This window comes from Montipora capricornis, chromosome 3, assembly GCF_036669925.1.
Source record: "Montipora capricornis isolate CH-2021 chromosome 3, ASM3666992v2, whole genome shotgun sequence".
Taxonomy (NCBI): Eukaryota; Metazoa; Cnidaria; class Anthozoa; order Scleractinia; family Acroporidae; genus Montipora; species Montipora capricornis.
The window spans coordinates 68,676,088-68,693,860 of NC_090885.1; the positions used below are offsets into that span (position 1 = coordinate 68,676,088).

General features: G+C 40.3%; 2 protein-coding genes across 3 annotated transcripts in view; one reads left to right on the forward strand and one right to left on the reverse strand.

Annotated features, from left to right (window-relative positions):
• The first annotated feature begins 407 nt into the window (after nt 1–407).
• On the forward strand, nt 408–14,918 carry LOC138041010 (serine-rich adhesin for platelets-like). Its single transcript, XM_068886771.1, has 9 exons — nt 408–434; nt 1,741–1,862; nt 2,469–2,633; nt 3,823–3,963; nt 4,936–5,158; nt 6,957–11,555; nt 12,161–12,224; nt 12,653–12,752; nt 14,728–14,918. Exons 2-9 carry the CDS (start codon nt 1,773–1,775, stop codon nt 14,761–14,763), a joined length of 5,418 nt encoding a protein of 1,805 aa, XP_068742872.1. The 5' UTR covers nt 408–434; nt 1,741–1,772; the 3' UTR covers nt 14,764–14,918.
• Nucleotides 14,919–16,461: 1,543 nt separating this feature from the next.
• The window catches only part of LOC138041012 (cilia- and flagella-associated protein 206-like), a 22,044-nt gene continuing 20,732 nt past the window's right edge, over nt 16,462–17,773 (reverse strand). For both annotated transcript variants that reach the window (XM_068886773.1, XM_068886772.1), the window contains exon 17: nt 16,462–16,740. In XM_068886773.1, the coding sequence (XP_068742874.1) occupies nt 16,599–16,740 (142 nt within the window). In that variant the 3' untranslated portion in view covers nt 16,462–16,598. The remainder of the gene's footprint in view (nt 16,741–17,773) is intronic.

Consider the following 17,773-nt stretch of genomic DNA (forward strand, 5'->3'; position numbering starts at 1 on the left):
TTTTGTTTTGGTTTGTGTTTTTAATAGGTGTTTATCTGTGATAGTAGTGAGATCAAAAGGTCCATCCACCCTTCCCTAGCATGCGAGCTGACGTTTGTTGCGCGTGCAACAAAGGAAATAAGAGGGTATGGGCAGCCATTTGACTCAACTGCTTCACAAAAGAACACTTAAACTTCTGTATTTCGAACGTTCCATTTCAAAACCACTTATTTCGTTTCGCAAACCATCACTAAACATTTCTTTTTGCTCTGTACCATTTCAATTCCTTGTATTTTTGGTGGTGATGCTGCCCATGCATAAGGATGCGTCTTCGGGGCAGGCTAACCCTCCTATCTCTGGTTAATTTTTAAGCGACGCAAAGCCATTCACGGTTAGGACTGGTACCGAATGAAATTGCCTGTTTATTTTTGACCGCCAAAGCAACGGATGTCAAGGTAAAATCATTTGTACTTTGAATACATTGAGGGTTTTAACAGTACAGAAACTACACTAAGGTTCATTCTTCTCTTTTTGTCAAATTTAGACCCATTTCTCTTCACAGGACGGCTTCTTCGGCTGTACATGTTTAAATGAAAATATCGTATTTGTTCTTTGTCACTTTGTTCAGTGCCAAAAAACATGTAAAATTCATGGAGAACCATACATTCGTTTCAATCGTTAAACCGCGCCGCAGATACCTATTCTTCCTCTCCTGAAGGTGCTCGAGTATTTCTTGGGCTTTTGATCTTCTGTCTGATACTACTCACTGAGCTTTTTACAACTTGAAGCGAACTTGCGTTTTACTTTGTGATTTAAAAAAAAAAATCGTAATCTTTGCTTACTTTAAACCCACAGTTTCCTAAATCTCAACCGTGCATTCATTAAATGCTTACATGTATACAATCATATTCAGTGCATGTGTCTATAAAACTTGTCAACAGAGCTTTGCTGAGTTAAATGAAATTCAATTTGTACGTAGCTAAATCTACCTATGTTATTCTTTCTCATCGTAGACAATAAATAATTTAACCGTTGAAGAGATATATCAAAAGGTAAACGAACTGAGGCGTGATATTCATCTTCAAACATAGTTATCACTTGACAGCTGATTATCCTGAAAGCTTTAGTTGATAAATCTCTGCAAAATAGATTGTATAATTTATTTTGTGGACAGTGGTGATCAGAATAATTTAATCTATGAGGTCAAATTATTTATAGCAAACCCTTCACTCCCACAATGTCATCACAGAAGCCTATTTGGTCTCTCAAATTCTAATCCTCCAAGAATTGAACTTTGTTCTTTTGCAATTTGAATGTTTCATTTGTTTCTTTTAAAAGACAAGTTGGCTGAGCCTAATAACCAAGAATAATGAATAATGTTCACAAAGACTGTAATAACCAGGGCACGATATGTATTACTTTAAGGCTTGACTATTTCAAAAGAGATGTTATAGTTTAAAATCACATGTACAGGTTTGTTTTCAATTTCATGTGGTAACTGCGAGGGCTTAAGCAGTAGCTATAACATCTTGCAACATCTCTTTTAAAATAGTCAGCATCAAACCTCCTGAAATACAATCATAATGTAACATGCTTTCATATTACTTTTAGTTTGAAATGGATTATTTCTAATTGTATAAGTATTTTCAAGAGACCCAAATTGAGGTAGAGTTATTAATCCCAACAATTAAATAATATGTTATGGCTATTTATGTTGATACCAAGGAACAGTGACATTAATAATATGCTATTTATTTTTAGTTTGTAGTCCCAAGTGATGTATATTTTTAATAATGGAACAGCCAACAGTGGAATTGAAACCAAGTTCACAGTCAAGAGCTGGACAGTTACCAACAAATAAGAGACTTCATGATATTGAACAGGTAATTTTGTGAAGAAAGTCTCTCTGTGATTCATTCAGACCCTATGGACTGTTGTCAGTAGGAGGAGACACAATAGGAATCACCAGTCAAGAATTAGGCCAAATGGGATTCCTTTGAGAGGAGGTCCAACAGCAACCATTGACGTAAGCAGGGTCGTGGCATTTTAACCAATCAACAGGCATCATGGTACCTTGCAAGGAGGACTTCAGTGCAGACAAAATAAGTAAAACAGTTAACCAAATAGAAGGAAGGGTATTATTATGATCATCTCACACTCTGCTTATTACAATGATCATGATTCCTTGCTACTCTTTTGCTCCCTTGCTGCTTGCTTGCTCATCACTCAGTTCCCCACCAACTTATACCATTTACCTTTTAGCTTCAAATCTTAGTTCCAGCCCTGGGTAATAGAAGTTAAAAGTATAAGCCAGTGTACAAGCCCCAAACTGACAGCAAAATGATTGGTCACTTCAATGGGATTGAGAATGATTCAGAAGTCACATATTGTGTTGTCTTGCTTCAATTTCATTTGTCCACACATTAAACCATGTCAATTGATTACAGTTAAGCTGCTCTTAATAATAATAATGCTTCCACTCTGTTTAGGAGTATTTAGAACAGTGGCATTTGCTGGAAAACCTTGGGTCTAGTATGGAGGCTGCTTCTGGGATGCGCCCCATAGGAGGGGAAGACTTGGCATCTTCCCAACCCAGTGGAACAGGAGATGTGCATGAACAAGGCACCAAGTTGAACGATGATGAACAGGAAAAGGTTTGCAAGATTATCAGAGTGATTGACTGCATAAGCCCAAATACTGAATGTTTCAGCTTCCACAAAACTTAGCATTTTTGATCCATACTTTTAATAAATGTTTTGTCACCACTATCTTTTTGATTTACTTTGAAGAGAGAAATTTAACATGATTTCCCAGTAGAAGAATTTGTCACATATATTTCCTTTAAAACCTTTTATTATACTATTCTTTAAATGTCAATGGCATTGTTGTATTACTTTAAAAACTTGAGGTGAAGTGACACACACAATCAACTGAAGAAAATTGAACCGAAAGTGTCACAAAATCAGGATACTTTTTCTTTAGATTTACATGCATTGACTGATAGAACATTATTTTCTTTCTTTTTCTTTCAGTCAAATCAGTTATGATTTAGTAAACTGTGTTATTTTTTAACACCAATGAAATACCAGGTGATCTTTCGTGTGAAAACGTGATATCGTCACAAATGAAAAGAACATGTTATCTTCACATGTGAAAAGATCACCATTGCTATGGTTACATAGTAAATCATGTGGTTGTTCTTTGTAGTGACTACAAAACATATTAAGAAAAGTAAAATGGTGTGATATAATTTCATTCATTTGATGTTATATATTAATAAACAGAACATTACATGACCGCTTGGAGAAAGGAAATTTCTCTTCATGTGTTAAAAACTATTTCACTTAAATTCGCTGCACTCACTCGTGAAATATTATTTTAGTCAATACTGAAGAGAAATTTTGTATAGACCTCTGTGTGGCCATGTAATATCCTCTGTAACTCAGTGAAAGCAAAGGGATGGTAGATTTGTTGTGGCTCAAACTTTTTTTTGGTTTCAAATTTTTCAAACCAGTTCCATTTACACTGTACTTTGATTTTTCTTTGTCTATTATTCATTATCATACTCTGAAACAAAGGGAAATAATAATTTAACTGGTTTAAAAAATTTTGAGAGCCGGTAACCAGTTATTTTTACCGGCTTTTCAAGTACATTTTACCGTCTATGTTGATGGAAGTCAAGTAATGATGAACGACGGAGTGATACATGTGTACCAGCCTTCATTACCTGGTATTCAGTTGTCTTTTATCCTCCTATTCAAAATCTTAACAAGAACCCTGCAACAGATACAGGCTTTTTAGGAGATTGATGTGCTTTTTGGTTTATCACTTTTTCTTTTCCAGGAAGGTAGTGCCCAATGGTTTGTCCTTGGAGAAGAGTCATTAGACGATAGGGGCACAGGAACCCCATCTGAGGATCAACAGATGGCCCATCCTGGTGTTTCTAACTCAGATCAGACATTGGAAGGAGAAAATATCACTCAGGTCAGTACAGTACATCACATTTTTTGGATTATTATAGTGTTAGCATGTATGCCCATGACTCTAGTAAAAACTGTTATTCAGGATTTAGTATGTGCTCTGCTCGAAAACCCTTGAATTTCAGCAGTCTGATTTAATGCTCTTACACTAGAAGTTGCTAATAACAATTAAGTCCAGTGCTGCAAGAGGAGTCGGAAAAGTACACACTTATTTGCTTTGAAATAGTTGCACAGCACTCAATCCCTAAATGGAAAGGAAAGTGGGAGTATTCCAGAAAACGTTTTTCAGAAGTGCAATAAATATAATGATATTAAAATAATACTAACGATAAGTGTATGTAATTGCATGGGCCTGAGGGTAATAATGAAGGCTAATGTCACACCTATTTTCAAAGTTTTCACAAAATTGCCTGAGTCAACAAGGGAAATTTGGAGAACTTTGAAATGCCAGTGAAATTAATCCTTACATTGTAATTGCACAAGGGCACATTGCGATTACATGTTTATCACTGTCCAGAAAGGGCAACATTAATGAGAGAAGCCCGTTCACTAATGCCACAGCAAAAGGGGCTATTTCTGTTAACAACAACGATTTATTGAATTGAACTTCAACCGAATGAAAGCATAATTATTAAGTATGTGAAAAAAAACAGTTTCATCAGAGTCAGAATCTGGAAGAAGATTCTCTTCTAATTTTGCTTGTTCTGGGTAAGCAACTGTTAACCAATCAGGGTCAAGTAATTGTGCCCTCGTGATTAAGAAAAAAATGCCCTCCGTCTCCTCAGCCAATCAGCATTCAGTAATTTTGCCCCTTATGTGATAACAGTTATTATTATTATTATTATTATTTTATTATTATTATTATTATTATTATTATTATTATTATTATTATTATTATTCATCTTGCACCCTCAGAGATTATATATCAATTTTCTGAGTAGCAAGTCATTCTTATTGTTGTGTTTATTTGCTCCAGTTATCACCATATGCTGAGCAGTGGCACGAACTAGAGCAGCTTAAGGAAAGTGTCAGGTCTTTAAGCCATGCTGCAGGTTTGCTGCAGTCACCTCATCTGCCTCCTGAAGATGATGAAACATTAGCAAGTGGACTGAGCAGTGGTTCTTTGAGTGTTGAAGCTCTTGATGAAGTTGGTGTGTTGGAGGCTCAAGTGGTACCACAGGATGGAACTGTCCAGGAAGGTAAACTATTAGACTAAGTTGGAATCTCATATTACATTCTTTACCTTTCCGTAAACTTAAGATGTTTTCCAAATCTATTTTGTGATGGCATGATTGAGATATGAAATGTAAAAACAAAATATTCTAGCTTCTTCTTTAAATTCATTACAAGTGACACCACCTTAAATTGAAGGGGATGTGTCACAGTATTAGAAAGTTTAGGAACGCAACGTTTTTGAGCTGCAGACGGTAACCAGAAAGGAACATTTCACATGCCAGGACAGTAGTGTCTCCCAGATTTTTAACCTAATCATCTGTAATGGAGGAAAGATACTTAACAATATAAAGGTGGTAGTGACAAGACAAGTTAAAAGGGAAAACAGCTCACTTCCCATTACCACATTATGTCCGATACTCCGACATAATGAGATTCCTGGTACGTCACAATAGACATCAAAAAGTGTCCCGCTCTTTATGTCTCACAAAACTGTTACTATTTTAAAAGGATTAGGGTTGGGGGACACTTTGTGATGTCTACTGCGATGTACCATGAATCTCATTATGTCGGAGTATTGGACAACCCTCCTAAAATGCTAACCCAGAAATTACCTTTAAACAACATAAACCAATGCTTTGTGACAAAAACATGTCTGTTCAGCAAACATAATTTAAGTCACAAACAACAGAGATAAACTTTGAAAGACTGTTATAATGCTGAACACTTTTCAAAAACCCCAGTAGTTGCCATCCATTTCAATCTTCTTTAATTTTGCTCATTCCTTCCTGCTTTTGCATTTGCTGGTTGATTCAAACCTTCCTTCAATGTTTGAAGAAGTCACATGTATTTTTATGTTTCTCTTGATTTGGTTGCCAGTTTCAGTTTCAGAATTTTGCTTAATTTCGTTACACATCCCCTTTAATAACAATAATTATTAGCAGAAACCCATAAGGGTTGAAACGTGTAACACGTTTACAGCTTCCGAATATTCAGTGCTAACTGATTGGTTGAATGTTTCAGTGCTAAGTACCATATTTGGAAACCCCTCGCTGTTGTTGTCCCAAATATGGTACTTAGCAAATTGAATATTCAGAAGCTTGTTTCCCAGCACACAAGGGGCCGTTACACGTTTTAATTCAAACCTTATGGGTTTCTGTTATTATTAAATACTGTACTAAAACAGTGGATAGCGTTGAAGGTGCGCTAAGATTCGCCACTCAAATTCCGAATATCCTTTGCTATTCACCTCCGAGCAACTTGCGCGGGATTTGCGCCCAAAACTATTGTAATCTTTGCGGGAGTAAATGAGTTAAAATCATCTTTTTGTGCTATACTATCTCACTGTTTCAGTATATGCTAAAATAACTATTCACCTCATTGTTGGTTGCTAATGGTATACCTCGTCGCTTTGCAGCTTGATAAATATACACCACTGGCACCTCCACTTCGATGAACAGTTGTTAAATAATAATTATATTGTATGTTTTGACTATACTGTCAAAAGCCAAAGCTGGCATTTTTGTCGACTAATTTTATGATCTGTCCACTTAGAACAACATAATCACTCTAAAGTTATATAGCACTTTTTAAGATCCTTCTTTTAAAAAAAAGGTCGGTCTCAAATTCTAGTTTAATTGATTTTACATGTGTGTTAAAAAATTAACATTTCTGATGCAAAGCCATCGTTTTGAAGTGATGTTTGCCAAGTCAAGCTCCACGTTTTGAAATATGCTCCAAGTGGTCGGTCTCAAACTTGCAAGGGCGAGAAACGTTTGTTATCCCCTTGAGTTGCTTCATGTGAATGTAAATGTTCTGTTGCAGGTGTTGCGCCACTGAGTTTGGAACAAGAAGCTGTTGAGGTGGTGGAAAACATTGATGAGGATGATTCAGCAGACAGTGGAGCGTCCTTCAGTGTGCACGATTCTGGCATTGACGAGAAACAGTTAAGAAACGAGTGGTTTCCTCTCAGACCAAGTGCGGTTGGAGAAGACGACGAAGACACCATTCAGATGCCTTATGCCACAGGCCAGGCTTCTCATGGTGCCAACAATGTCAGATTGCAAAATGTACCTCATGTTTGGTCTGATGAAGATGGGAAACAGTCACCACCAGAGAGGTCGCAGCCAGATGGACGAGACGGACCAGATCTCAAGAGGATGCCGTGGATTAGCACCACATACGGCAGCACTCCACAAGTAATCTCAGCTCCTGCTCAGAGCCAACCAGTGGCTAGTGTAGCACACACTAGTAAGGACAGTGAAAGTGATGTATCCGTGGCCTCTCAGCCACACAGTCAACACAATGTAACTCCTCTGGAAATTATCACCAGAAGTGTTCCCCCTGTCAAGAAAGGTCTGAACCTTATGAGCGAGTTGCGACAGAGGCACGCCCCTCAGTTAAACAGTGATAGTGACACAGAGAGTCCAGTGTCAAAGCTGCTTGGTCCTAACTTCCGTGCTGTGCAAGAAGTGTTGGATAGACTGAAGCGGGATAGGCTAACTGACAAAGTTGTTGAAGAGGCGAAGAATACAGGTTCAGACGGAGGCTCCATGACAAAGGACTATGTCGAATACATGTCAAGTGCTGCAGCGCTAAGCAATAGCGCTGGATCAAGGGATTATGGAATGGAGTGGACTTCTGGGCGGCCGGTCACTGCGAGAAAATCCTCGTCTGAAACGGATGCAGTTGTTTGGCCCAAGGCAGTATCCCCAAGGTTCCCACCATCACATAGAAAAGGACACACGGTCTATAGGCCTTCTCAGGATGAGAGTCTACGGAGTTTCTCGGAAAATGACATCACCAATGTTATAAGACCTTTGGACTCGAGACAACAGTCCAGCTGGACGAGTGCAAAAGTATCTTCTTTGCATCCAAGTGAAATTACCCCTGTTGATACCATTCCAAAAACACCACTTCAAGCTACCAACAAGTATCCCATAGAGCTATCGCTGCTAAGTTCCTCCAGTGCTTTGGATCCATTAACTCCAGGTGAAATGTTAGATGATGCGGGATATGGCGGTCACAAAGTACGATCGTCTTTGGATTCCGCTGATGCTTTTCCTTTAGCAGCCAACGGTGGTGCAAATCTACTGACAAGAGACTACTCTGTTGTTGTAGCGACTAGTGAAGATGTGTTACATCGCCACTTGCGCAGTGATACATTCGGTCCAACTCTGCCACAGGCAATTTTGCCAAGCTCTGGGACTCATTTGCAGGCGCCAAGTTCCAGAAGTTCTATAGCAAGTAGTATAAAAAGCTCACGAATTGCTTGGGGCGGAGAGACACCACCCGCAACAAGGGATCCAATCCAAAGAGCTCCAAATCAAGTACTTCCTCGTGTTTCTGTAGAAAGCAGCGTTCCAGCCCTAGGAGCAGATAGTGGGTTGTCATTGAGTACCTCGAGAGAAAGGCCTAATCGCATAGAGACAGAAGAAAGTTTCTCTGTCATCCCAGCAGATAACTTTCCACTATCAGGCCATACCAGTTCCGTTATTGATGGAACAGAAGCTGCCCCCATTTCCATTGGTGACGCAAGGGAGGGATCAAAGGATTCGAGTCGAATGGGAAATGATCAAGGCAAAGTGCCGCAGAGTGGTGGTAATTTGCCTACTTTAGGAGACAATGAAAGAATGACATATTCCGGTGACACCTATGGAACAATACCCTCCCCAGATACCATTAGTGCTGCATCAGTTGCAACTGCCAAAGAGGAGTCTAACGATTCTTTCAGAACGGGTCAAGATGAGGGGAAGGCATTGCCGAGCGGGAATGGTTTGGAGAATTTACGAGAAAGCGATACAAGTGCATCGTCGGATGATACGGACGACCTCCTGAACTATGAACCAGTGTTGGAAGGCAATCGACAGTATTTACGAATGCAGAAGCATGCGCAATCAAAGCAACTTGATTCTGGTGCGGTGAACAATAGAGAAAACAGAATACTTGTGAAGTCATCCAGAGACCTACCTATGGGAGATACTGTTAAAAGAATGTCTGATCGAGAGCAATCTTCATCCACTTTGCAGGGCCAATATGACAGTCATTCGGAAGTCAATGACACTCATATAAAGTCCTTACACTGGTCTCTTGGGGCTGGGACAATTTCTCCAATATCTGAAACCATACTGGCACAAAGAGATTCTAAACAAGGAAAATCATCCACCCCATTAGGTTCAGTAAGTGAGCGCTCCAGTATGGAGGAAAGTGAATTTTTGCAAGAACAGAGTCTTGAAAATGATACATTGGTTGACGTAGAGGGACGTGACGTGGTTGCAACCAAACAGGTCCCGAGTCGCTCCACAACGGACTTTTCCTCCTCAGACGAGATTTACAAACCGGTTCTTCATCGGGATGCTTCGGGAAACAAGGAGAATCATCCAAATGAGAGTGTTTTCCAAGCCTCGTCTTACGGTATCTACGACATCCGAAGGTCGTCGGGTCCTGGAAGCACTAACAGGCGTAGGAAGGCCATGGGACTTGAACCAAACCCTGCAAGAGAGGTTTCGAGTCAAAATGGTCCCGGGATGGTTTACATTTCAGGGAGTTCAACACCGAGTAGTTCGCACGATAGCGTTGGCAGGGCTTCAAAAGACATTGAGGGCCTAGCTGGAAGAAGAACTGGTCATCGAAACGTTCAACTTGAGCAAGACAACTATGAAGAGAGTTTAGAGAGCAACGAGGAGAAAGTGAGACCAAGACGTCGTGAACCAAGGGACTCGAGAATACTAAAAGGTCGACAGGCTCATGATTTTCGCGATCGTTACCACGATGCGCATGCGTTACGCGAAAAAGAGTCTGAACGACACAGAGCACGCGCGGTCAAGGATTCTTCTCAAAATCACAGAACACCAACGAAACTTATCACTTCAGAAAGATCGAGCCATTCGGTTAGGAAGACTGTGGACGAAACCGAGGAGAATCCGTCCAAGAAATTGGCAAGTTTGGTGAAATCGAGGCGAAGAGCCACCGGCGATAGTGACGGTACATCGTCAAACAACTCAACAGCGGATAGGAAAGCCAGAACTAGTAGAAAACACCCCGATGCTAAGACTAGCAGTCGTTCTCGCGACAAGACAGATCGACATGCTGTGAGACCTTCGAGGTTGGATGCGAACATTTCCAAATTGTCTTCACTGGTGTCGAAATCCATGGACGAAAGTGCTTCTTCGTCTTCTCGTGCCTCGGTTATTCAATCTCAAAAGTGGCCGATTTCAAAAAGTAGCAAGCGTAGAATGACCTCGTCTAGTGAATCATCTGATGTTTCTGAATTCTTTAATTATGCATTTATGGAACCGCGTCTTCGCTCCTCAATGAAACATAAGATTCGCATAAGAGAGTTGCTTAAATCAGTAAAAGCACAGGATATTTCTCCAATAATCAGAGTTCGAGATAGCACGTCGACCGAATCAGCTACTAATACATCAATCAACGAAGAGAAAGGAAAGGAAACAGGGACTGAAAGAGAAAATGTCGAGCTCAACGAAGGCACCGAAGAACCTTCTCCAGATCTATTACATACTCGGCGCCCTGAGGCCTTCACAGTTCCATTTTCTGACCCAACATATGTGGACAGAGAACCAAAGTGTACCTGCAGAGCTTCACAAACAAGAGTTGTACATGCGACTTTGCCAGCCAAGAGCAGAAAAGTGGAAAGAAAAGGTTACGGAAAGGAGTTTAGGTTGCCTCGTAAACGAGACGTTGGCGTAAACTGTCCGACTCCGATCATCACAAGAAGCCCAGCTGCAAGCTCAGACGAGTCACTTCATGGTCAGTTTGAAGACGCGGGCACACAGACTGAAGAGTTTGTTGGCCAACGGAAAGCAAACAGCAAAGATAAGGTGGAACCCTATAAATCTCCGAGTAAAGGAGCGAAACGTCCGCTGAGAAATAAGGAAGAACGGGGTGTCATTTCTCAACCTTCACCCAAGACATCGGATTACGTGTACAACGTGGATCATCGGGAAGCTGTTCGATATAAACCAAAGGAGCGATTGATACCCAGTCAAAACTCGCCAGATCACAGCGTGAAGACGACTTCTGACCGATCGAGCCGAGCCCAGGTACCAGCTTGGTTTCATCCGGTGACAAGCAAAGCGCAAACTGAGCCAAAAGCTTTATCCGAGTTAAAAACGCCGAGTAAAAGCCGCTCTAATGATGAGCTAAGGGTAGACGTGTTTGATGCGGCCGTGAATTCGTCAAGCTCTCTGCAGAAGCTCAGCCTCCAAGAAGCGTTTCTCTACGCGAAGTCGTCTTTTGTGAAGCGCTCAACGGAAAGAGTGGCAAGAATAGAGCAAGCTGCCCGGGAAAAAGACAGGCGTAAATTAATGGAGGAAGCTGCAGCAGAGGAAAGGAGAATAGAGGCCTCTAAAAGAACATCCCCACCCGACACCCCAAAGATCAAGACACGTGTAAAAGGTTCTGGTAAGTTGATTTTATTTTGACTGGTTGAGGACGCAGTGGTTCTTTTGCTATGGAATCTTTAGATAGGCTGTAGGCGAAGCCGCATAATTTATGTCAGTGTTTCGTGGGGAGGGTGGAGTAGAGCTGGGGGAGATGCGATAGAGACGGTGCTTTGTATCAAAGTTATTTAAGTGTGCCCTGGTAGGTGAAGGCTGCGTTAGGGCCGATTTACACGGTACGACTTTGTCGCATGCGACAACGGCTTACGATAGGCCCACGACATGATTTACGATTGTTGTGTACGTCAGAAAAAATGTCGTAGCATTTTAAAACATGTTTTAAAACGCTGCGACAATCGTAAGTCATGTCGTAGGCCTGTCGTGAGCTTGTCGCATGCGACAAAATCGTATCGTGTAAATCGGCCCTTAGAGTATTGAAATGTTGAAAGGGGGATGAAGTTCGAAGTTAACAATCAAGGGTCTTGCTTGGGCCCGGCATACACACGTCATGTGTGCCATTAATGAAATAACTTCTTAGAAAGCTTCTGAAAGATCTTTCTTACTAGGACTTTCAAATTTCTTCCCTGAGAATTGTGATATTTAAATCCTCTTTTAATCTAATTTCAGACCAGCTTTACGTCCCAAAACCGCGACAGATGACAAAAGCAGAGATGAAGGAACTTAACCAAAGGTAAACTGAGACTACTCCAAATATGATCACTTTTGTCGCGCAAAATCTGTTTTTTTTTTTTTCGTGTGCTATCACTGGGAAAACCTGATTTCGGACGATTTGGTTAATCAACTTCTTCAAGCGAGGTTGAACAATCTAAAACACGCTAGGGTACAAGACACTTTCGTTTTCGTGGGCATTTCAAAATGAAGCGCGGGTTCTAGGGGCTTCATCATTTACATCCTCTGTGAAGTTTGGAAAATGACCCTTCATGGGAGTTACCGCATTTCAACCAAAAGCGGTTAAGAACGTGTTCCCTTTAGAACTTTACTGAAATGCATCACCTTGAAATCTGGTGAGGTCAATCGCACTAAAACATGACATACACGTAACAAAAATAACCATGTTAATTTGTCTCTGCCTCTTTTCTGTGGTTATTTTTCTCGCAGGCTATACAAGAACCTACCCGAAGTGAAAGCGAAACACGAAAAAATGAGAAGACAAGCCTTCTATCGTACAAACAGACTACGGGCTCAACTTTATGACAAAGTATGTTAACTCGTTTGTTGTTGTTTTTTTTACGTGGGATGCCGTAGGCATACCACGTCTTAAAACCAGTCGAATGGTTTTTTTTTGGTAGTCACAAATGTGCATACCCCACGGATATTGAATTAAGCTCCGATCGAGTGAATCCTATTCTATGCCCTTCAGTATTTCCAAAATCCCTTACGGCGATTAGAACACCCATACTTGCCCCGGCTGTCTAGCGTTAGATCACTCGACTACGGTGACGGAAGTTCTGATATTGCGATGTGAGCAAATATTTAGTTTGGAATCCTTTCCGCCCGCGATGATTGTCACAGTATTAAACCTCACATCTGAAAGTATTTGATAAAGTGGACAGAAGATTTTTCTTTAAGAATGGCAAGCTTTAAAGGTAAGGAGAATTTTTTACGTTATTTCTAGATCTTGCTTCGTTCTTGTGTGTTCCATTGTTCAGTCTTTCCGACGTAGAAAGAAGATAAGAAAATAGCCTTCAACGGCCAAACGAAATAAAAAATTAGCTATCATCGTCACGGGAACCGCGCACCCCCATACAAGTACTAACCCCATTCGAAGGGGCTTAACTTTAGTTGACACTTGGACTAAGACCATATCAACGATTGCGATCTTTGTGTTGAATGTCGAATTTAAAATCTACGACGGCGACGGTCGACGAAAACGTCACCCCACAATATGATTTGGCTCTATCATAAGTCTTTCGCGATTATTCAGTCTCGTTCACGTCCTACAATGTGGGCGAAGTATCCTAAAAATAAATTGGTACGAGCGGTTTCAGAGTTAAAATAGAGAATGAAGGATTCTCTGTTGGATGCTTACGTTGTCGTCAAAACCTCAAATTTGGTGATTTCACGTCGTCGTTATGCAGAGGACCGCTAAGATACTTGCTAAAATACTTGCTAAAATCCGATTCTTTATGCTGTTTTAACCGACGATATTACTGTTTTGTGGCGATGTCATATCGTCACCGTTTCTTAAATTCCCTAGAAATTCCGCCCGACGGGGCTCAACTTCAATGAACTTTTGTCCTGGAAAGCTGTCAGAAGCTCAGAGTACACGCTTAAACTTGTGGGGAAAAAGAAGTTGTAAAGGAACTTGAAAATTATCAACATGTCAGCCGTGAAGCCAATGTTTCCCCATTTACTTTTACTTTCGTCAACCTTTCTGGGATTACTATTTTACTGAACCACATTTCTTCTCAGGAGGTATTCAGTAAAGACATCAAAACAATATCGTATACTTTTAGAGCTACATATTATGCAAAGACAACTTGAATCTCCTGAAAAACACAACGCACCCTGTTGACAGTTATGGAAAAAAAAAACATTCAAGTTACTGCACTACCACACGCAATGCGTGCCTATTTTTTATAACATCCCGTAAATATCCCGTTTCCTGATAACCCCTAATAGGGCTTCGTTGTTTCCAGTGAAAATTTAGTAACATTAATAATGAGAGTTTTTACAATAAACAACTTAAGTTAAATTACAGATTTATCTTTCTGGTAATGTCTCGCCATTTTTCGAAGTTTGCCCGTAGTTGAAGTCCACTGTAACTGGACAATAACTTGTTGTGCATCCCACGGATACGCCCTTATAGGCGTCTAGTTTTTCAGAAAAATAGTATCCTGAAAAGTGTCTTAAAATAAACCTGATGAAAAACTAGACAGGCTAATGGATTTTTTCCCAGGAGGCCCTTTTCACAACTTGTGAACCGTTAACTGAAACTATCTAGTTCAGTGCCTTCTTTAGAACAAAGCTTTCCTGCGCAACGCACAATATCAAATCTGAAAATTGTATAAAATACTGAATTATATTTCCAGTAGTTTCTGAAATGTTCGTAACATCTTCTCTTCTTTATTCATTCATTCTCTTATTCGTCCATTCACTACCTCCTCCCTCTGCCCCCCCCCCTCCCCCCCTCTATTTCCACCCACCCCTTATTTTGTACTTTATTCTTTCAGAGAGTACGTACCCGCCTCAAAGGAGCCGGAAAGTGATAATGACTGATCGCAGAAATTGTAATCAAAGCCCTCTTCGATGACCTTTATTTATTTTGTTTTTAATTTCAGTATGAACATGTCGTATCGTCTAAGTTTATGGTACGTAACACTTGTAGAAATGGTAAATAATAAACCTTAAAGTTTTGTCAGTAGAACAGCCTCCTGTTGAACCTTTTGGGCAAAAAGTAAGGGAATACGCAATGACTGCACAAAACTCGTACACCTACAAAATTACACGTAGAGTGAGAAAAACGACTTTCTCAGTTGTTTCGTGAAGAGCGCAAAATAACTATAAAAGCGAATGGATGGATTTCCCGTGATGAGGAAGATGATTGTGAGAGTGAAGGCGACCAAAATAAGGGGGATTCATTGGTGGAAAGCGCGTTTGCGAAAATAGGGACTTTTAAGATTTACGACGGCGACGTCCACGAAAACGTCACTTCAAAATTTAACTTTGAATGTCGCGGTTTTTCCACTTCGTTCACGTGGTAAAATGTTAGCGAATCATCCTAAAAATAAATTGGTACGAGAGCTTTCATAGAACGAGTTTCAATCAAGTGTCGTAAAACCAAAACCAAAACCAAAGTAATTACTTTGGCCAATCAAAAAGGACGGAGACAATCCAGTAAACCAATCAAGACTCGAAGTAATAGACCATATTCGTATTCTCAGTATTGGACTGGAACTAGCTTGCAATGGAGGCTAATGTGGGGGAATATATTAAAAAGTATTTGCATTTGAAAAGATTCCCCCCCATTAGCCTCCATTGCAAGCTAGTTCCAGCCCAATACCGAGAATACGAATATGGTCTATTCACATTGCCGACACAAAGCGCGGGAAAATGTGCACGCGCAAGCCACGATTGGTTTTGGTTTCACTTCTGATTTGTTGAAAATGTGGCGCGAGAACTTTGAACCAATCACCTACCAAAGCAATGCGCGAATTACTTTCGACACTCAATTGAAAACCGCTCTAGTAAAAATAAACAATTAAATTTGGTGATTTCACGTCATTGTTATTTAGAGTACCGCAAGAACATGTGCTAAAATGCGTGCTGCACGTGCAGCACGATTATTTTTCTTTTTTTCACCAATGATATTCTTGCTTTGTGACGTTGTCGTTGTAGTGTGCGTCGCCGTTTCGCAAACCCCCTAATTTGCGATGCCATAGACCTAATCGGCTAACTCAATGTTGTACCCAATTCAAATCTCCCAGGACTAAGATTCTTTGTGTATTGTATTTGCATGATAATGTAGCATTCATATTTAAATGATATGGAAATACCTGGAACAAAACGTTTTATTCCCAAATGGTTTGAATTGGGTACAACATTGAGTTAGCCGATTTATCATTAGGTCTATTGTCGCGGCGCGCTGCTTTCGTGAACAAAAATAGCTCTGGGCCCGGTTGTTCAAAAGCCGATTAAAGCTAATTCCATCTAAAAAAATAACCAAGGAGTTCATTTCTCCACTCCCAAATGCTGTTGAACGCTGATATTCGGCAAAACGTTACATTAGAAGAAGTCAATCTTGAAAAACAAAAATTCACCGAAAAGTTGAAAACATGAAGCAAATGTTTACGCTAATCCTGGATTATGTTAATCGGCTTTCGAACAACCGGACACTGGATAACAAACCACCGCCTGGTTTGTTACTCGCAATGAGACGATAGGGTGATGATAATAATAATACTCGCTTTCTTCAAACGCTATCATCTTTACTAAACACTCTAACCAGTACAATATTAATTTAGACAATCTAAAAAGTATTAAAATTGTTTTTTTACAAAGTTCAACTCTGCTTTCTGTAAATGCACAGGTGCAACAATTTTGTTCAGGTTTGATCGACATCTAACGTTAAATCCACTACGTTCATGGTAGTCTTGGTCGAGTTACAGCCACGCAAACCAGCGACGAACGTGGATGGCTTAGGAACATTCGTTGATGAGTCTCGCTTTGTCTGTGTATCTGCATCCCTGAAAATGGCACAAAAGCAGGTGATTAACACAACAAGAATCCTCCGTGGTGAAACAAATTGTGCACGAGGAATCCGCGCACAAGTCGTACGCGTGTGCACACCACAATCCAACGTTAAAACGTTTTTGACAGAAAAAGCGGTGAATTGTCTTTCTTTTTCGGCCATCTCTCCAAATGGTTTTCACAAAAAAAAAACTCAGCACCATAGGTGGTTTATTTGTTGATTGATTTGGGACGACGCAATTTGGAAATCTCTAAAACAAGATTGCTTTAACGGCGCAAGCAAATTGTAGCTATGCAGTTTACAATCACTTGCTTCCATAACAAGTACAATTTTCACAGGTGCCCCAGAACAAAATGAGAATGATACACACACAAGGTCTGTGTTTCTTCTCTTTTGGAACAGTGCGTGTGTTTTTGTTTAATTAACGTCCCACAGAGACATGGAGCCTACGCTGTCGTGGTTACACGACGATACTAGAACGTAAACGAAATGGAAAAGCGATCCTCGCATCCTCGAACCCAAAGGCGAAATACGAGCAACATTTTTGCCAAACTTGTCGCGCAAATTGTAGGGTGGTAGAACGTGCAACATCGCTCTACAATTTGCACGGTGTTTCGCGACAAGTTTGTCAATAATGTTGCTCGTATTTCCCAGCCTTACCTGGACAATTTAAGCAATTGTGTCTTGTAGACACCTGAAATTTTCAGGTGTCAAATGATTGATTCAAATTCAAGTACTAGAACCTCTTACCATTAGCAAAGCACATTACAAGGATTGAAAAATTTTGTTCTGTTATTTAAAGGATGAAGACTCCGAATCTGTCAGGCCGGAGTTAAGGTGGCTCAAACCAGTTTCAATACTTTGAAGAGACACTCTTGGCATTACAACGCTGTATCACGGAAGATGCGGTCATTTTTATGATGCAATAAGTTACCTTGGCAACAAAAAGGCCCAGCAAAGACACCCTATATTTTGGCTTTAGTCGCTCATATTTCAGAAACGAACTCGGTGACCTCATTTTTTATTGC

Bases quoted from the DNA above. Each gene is read 5' to 3' on its own strand.
- LOC138041010 (XM_068886771.1), top strand. From the start codon at position 1,773: ATGGAACAGCCAACAGTGGAATTGAAACCAAGTTCACAGTCAAGAGCT. The intron at 5,159-6,956 runs GTAAACTATTAG...GTTCTGTTGCAG, and splicing joins GGATGGAACTGTCCAGGAAG to GTGTTGCGCCACTGAGTTTG. The intron at 11,556-12,160 runs GTAAGTTGATTT...ATCTAATTTCAG, and splicing joins GACACGTGTAAAAGGTTCTG to ACCAGCTTTACGTCCCAAAA.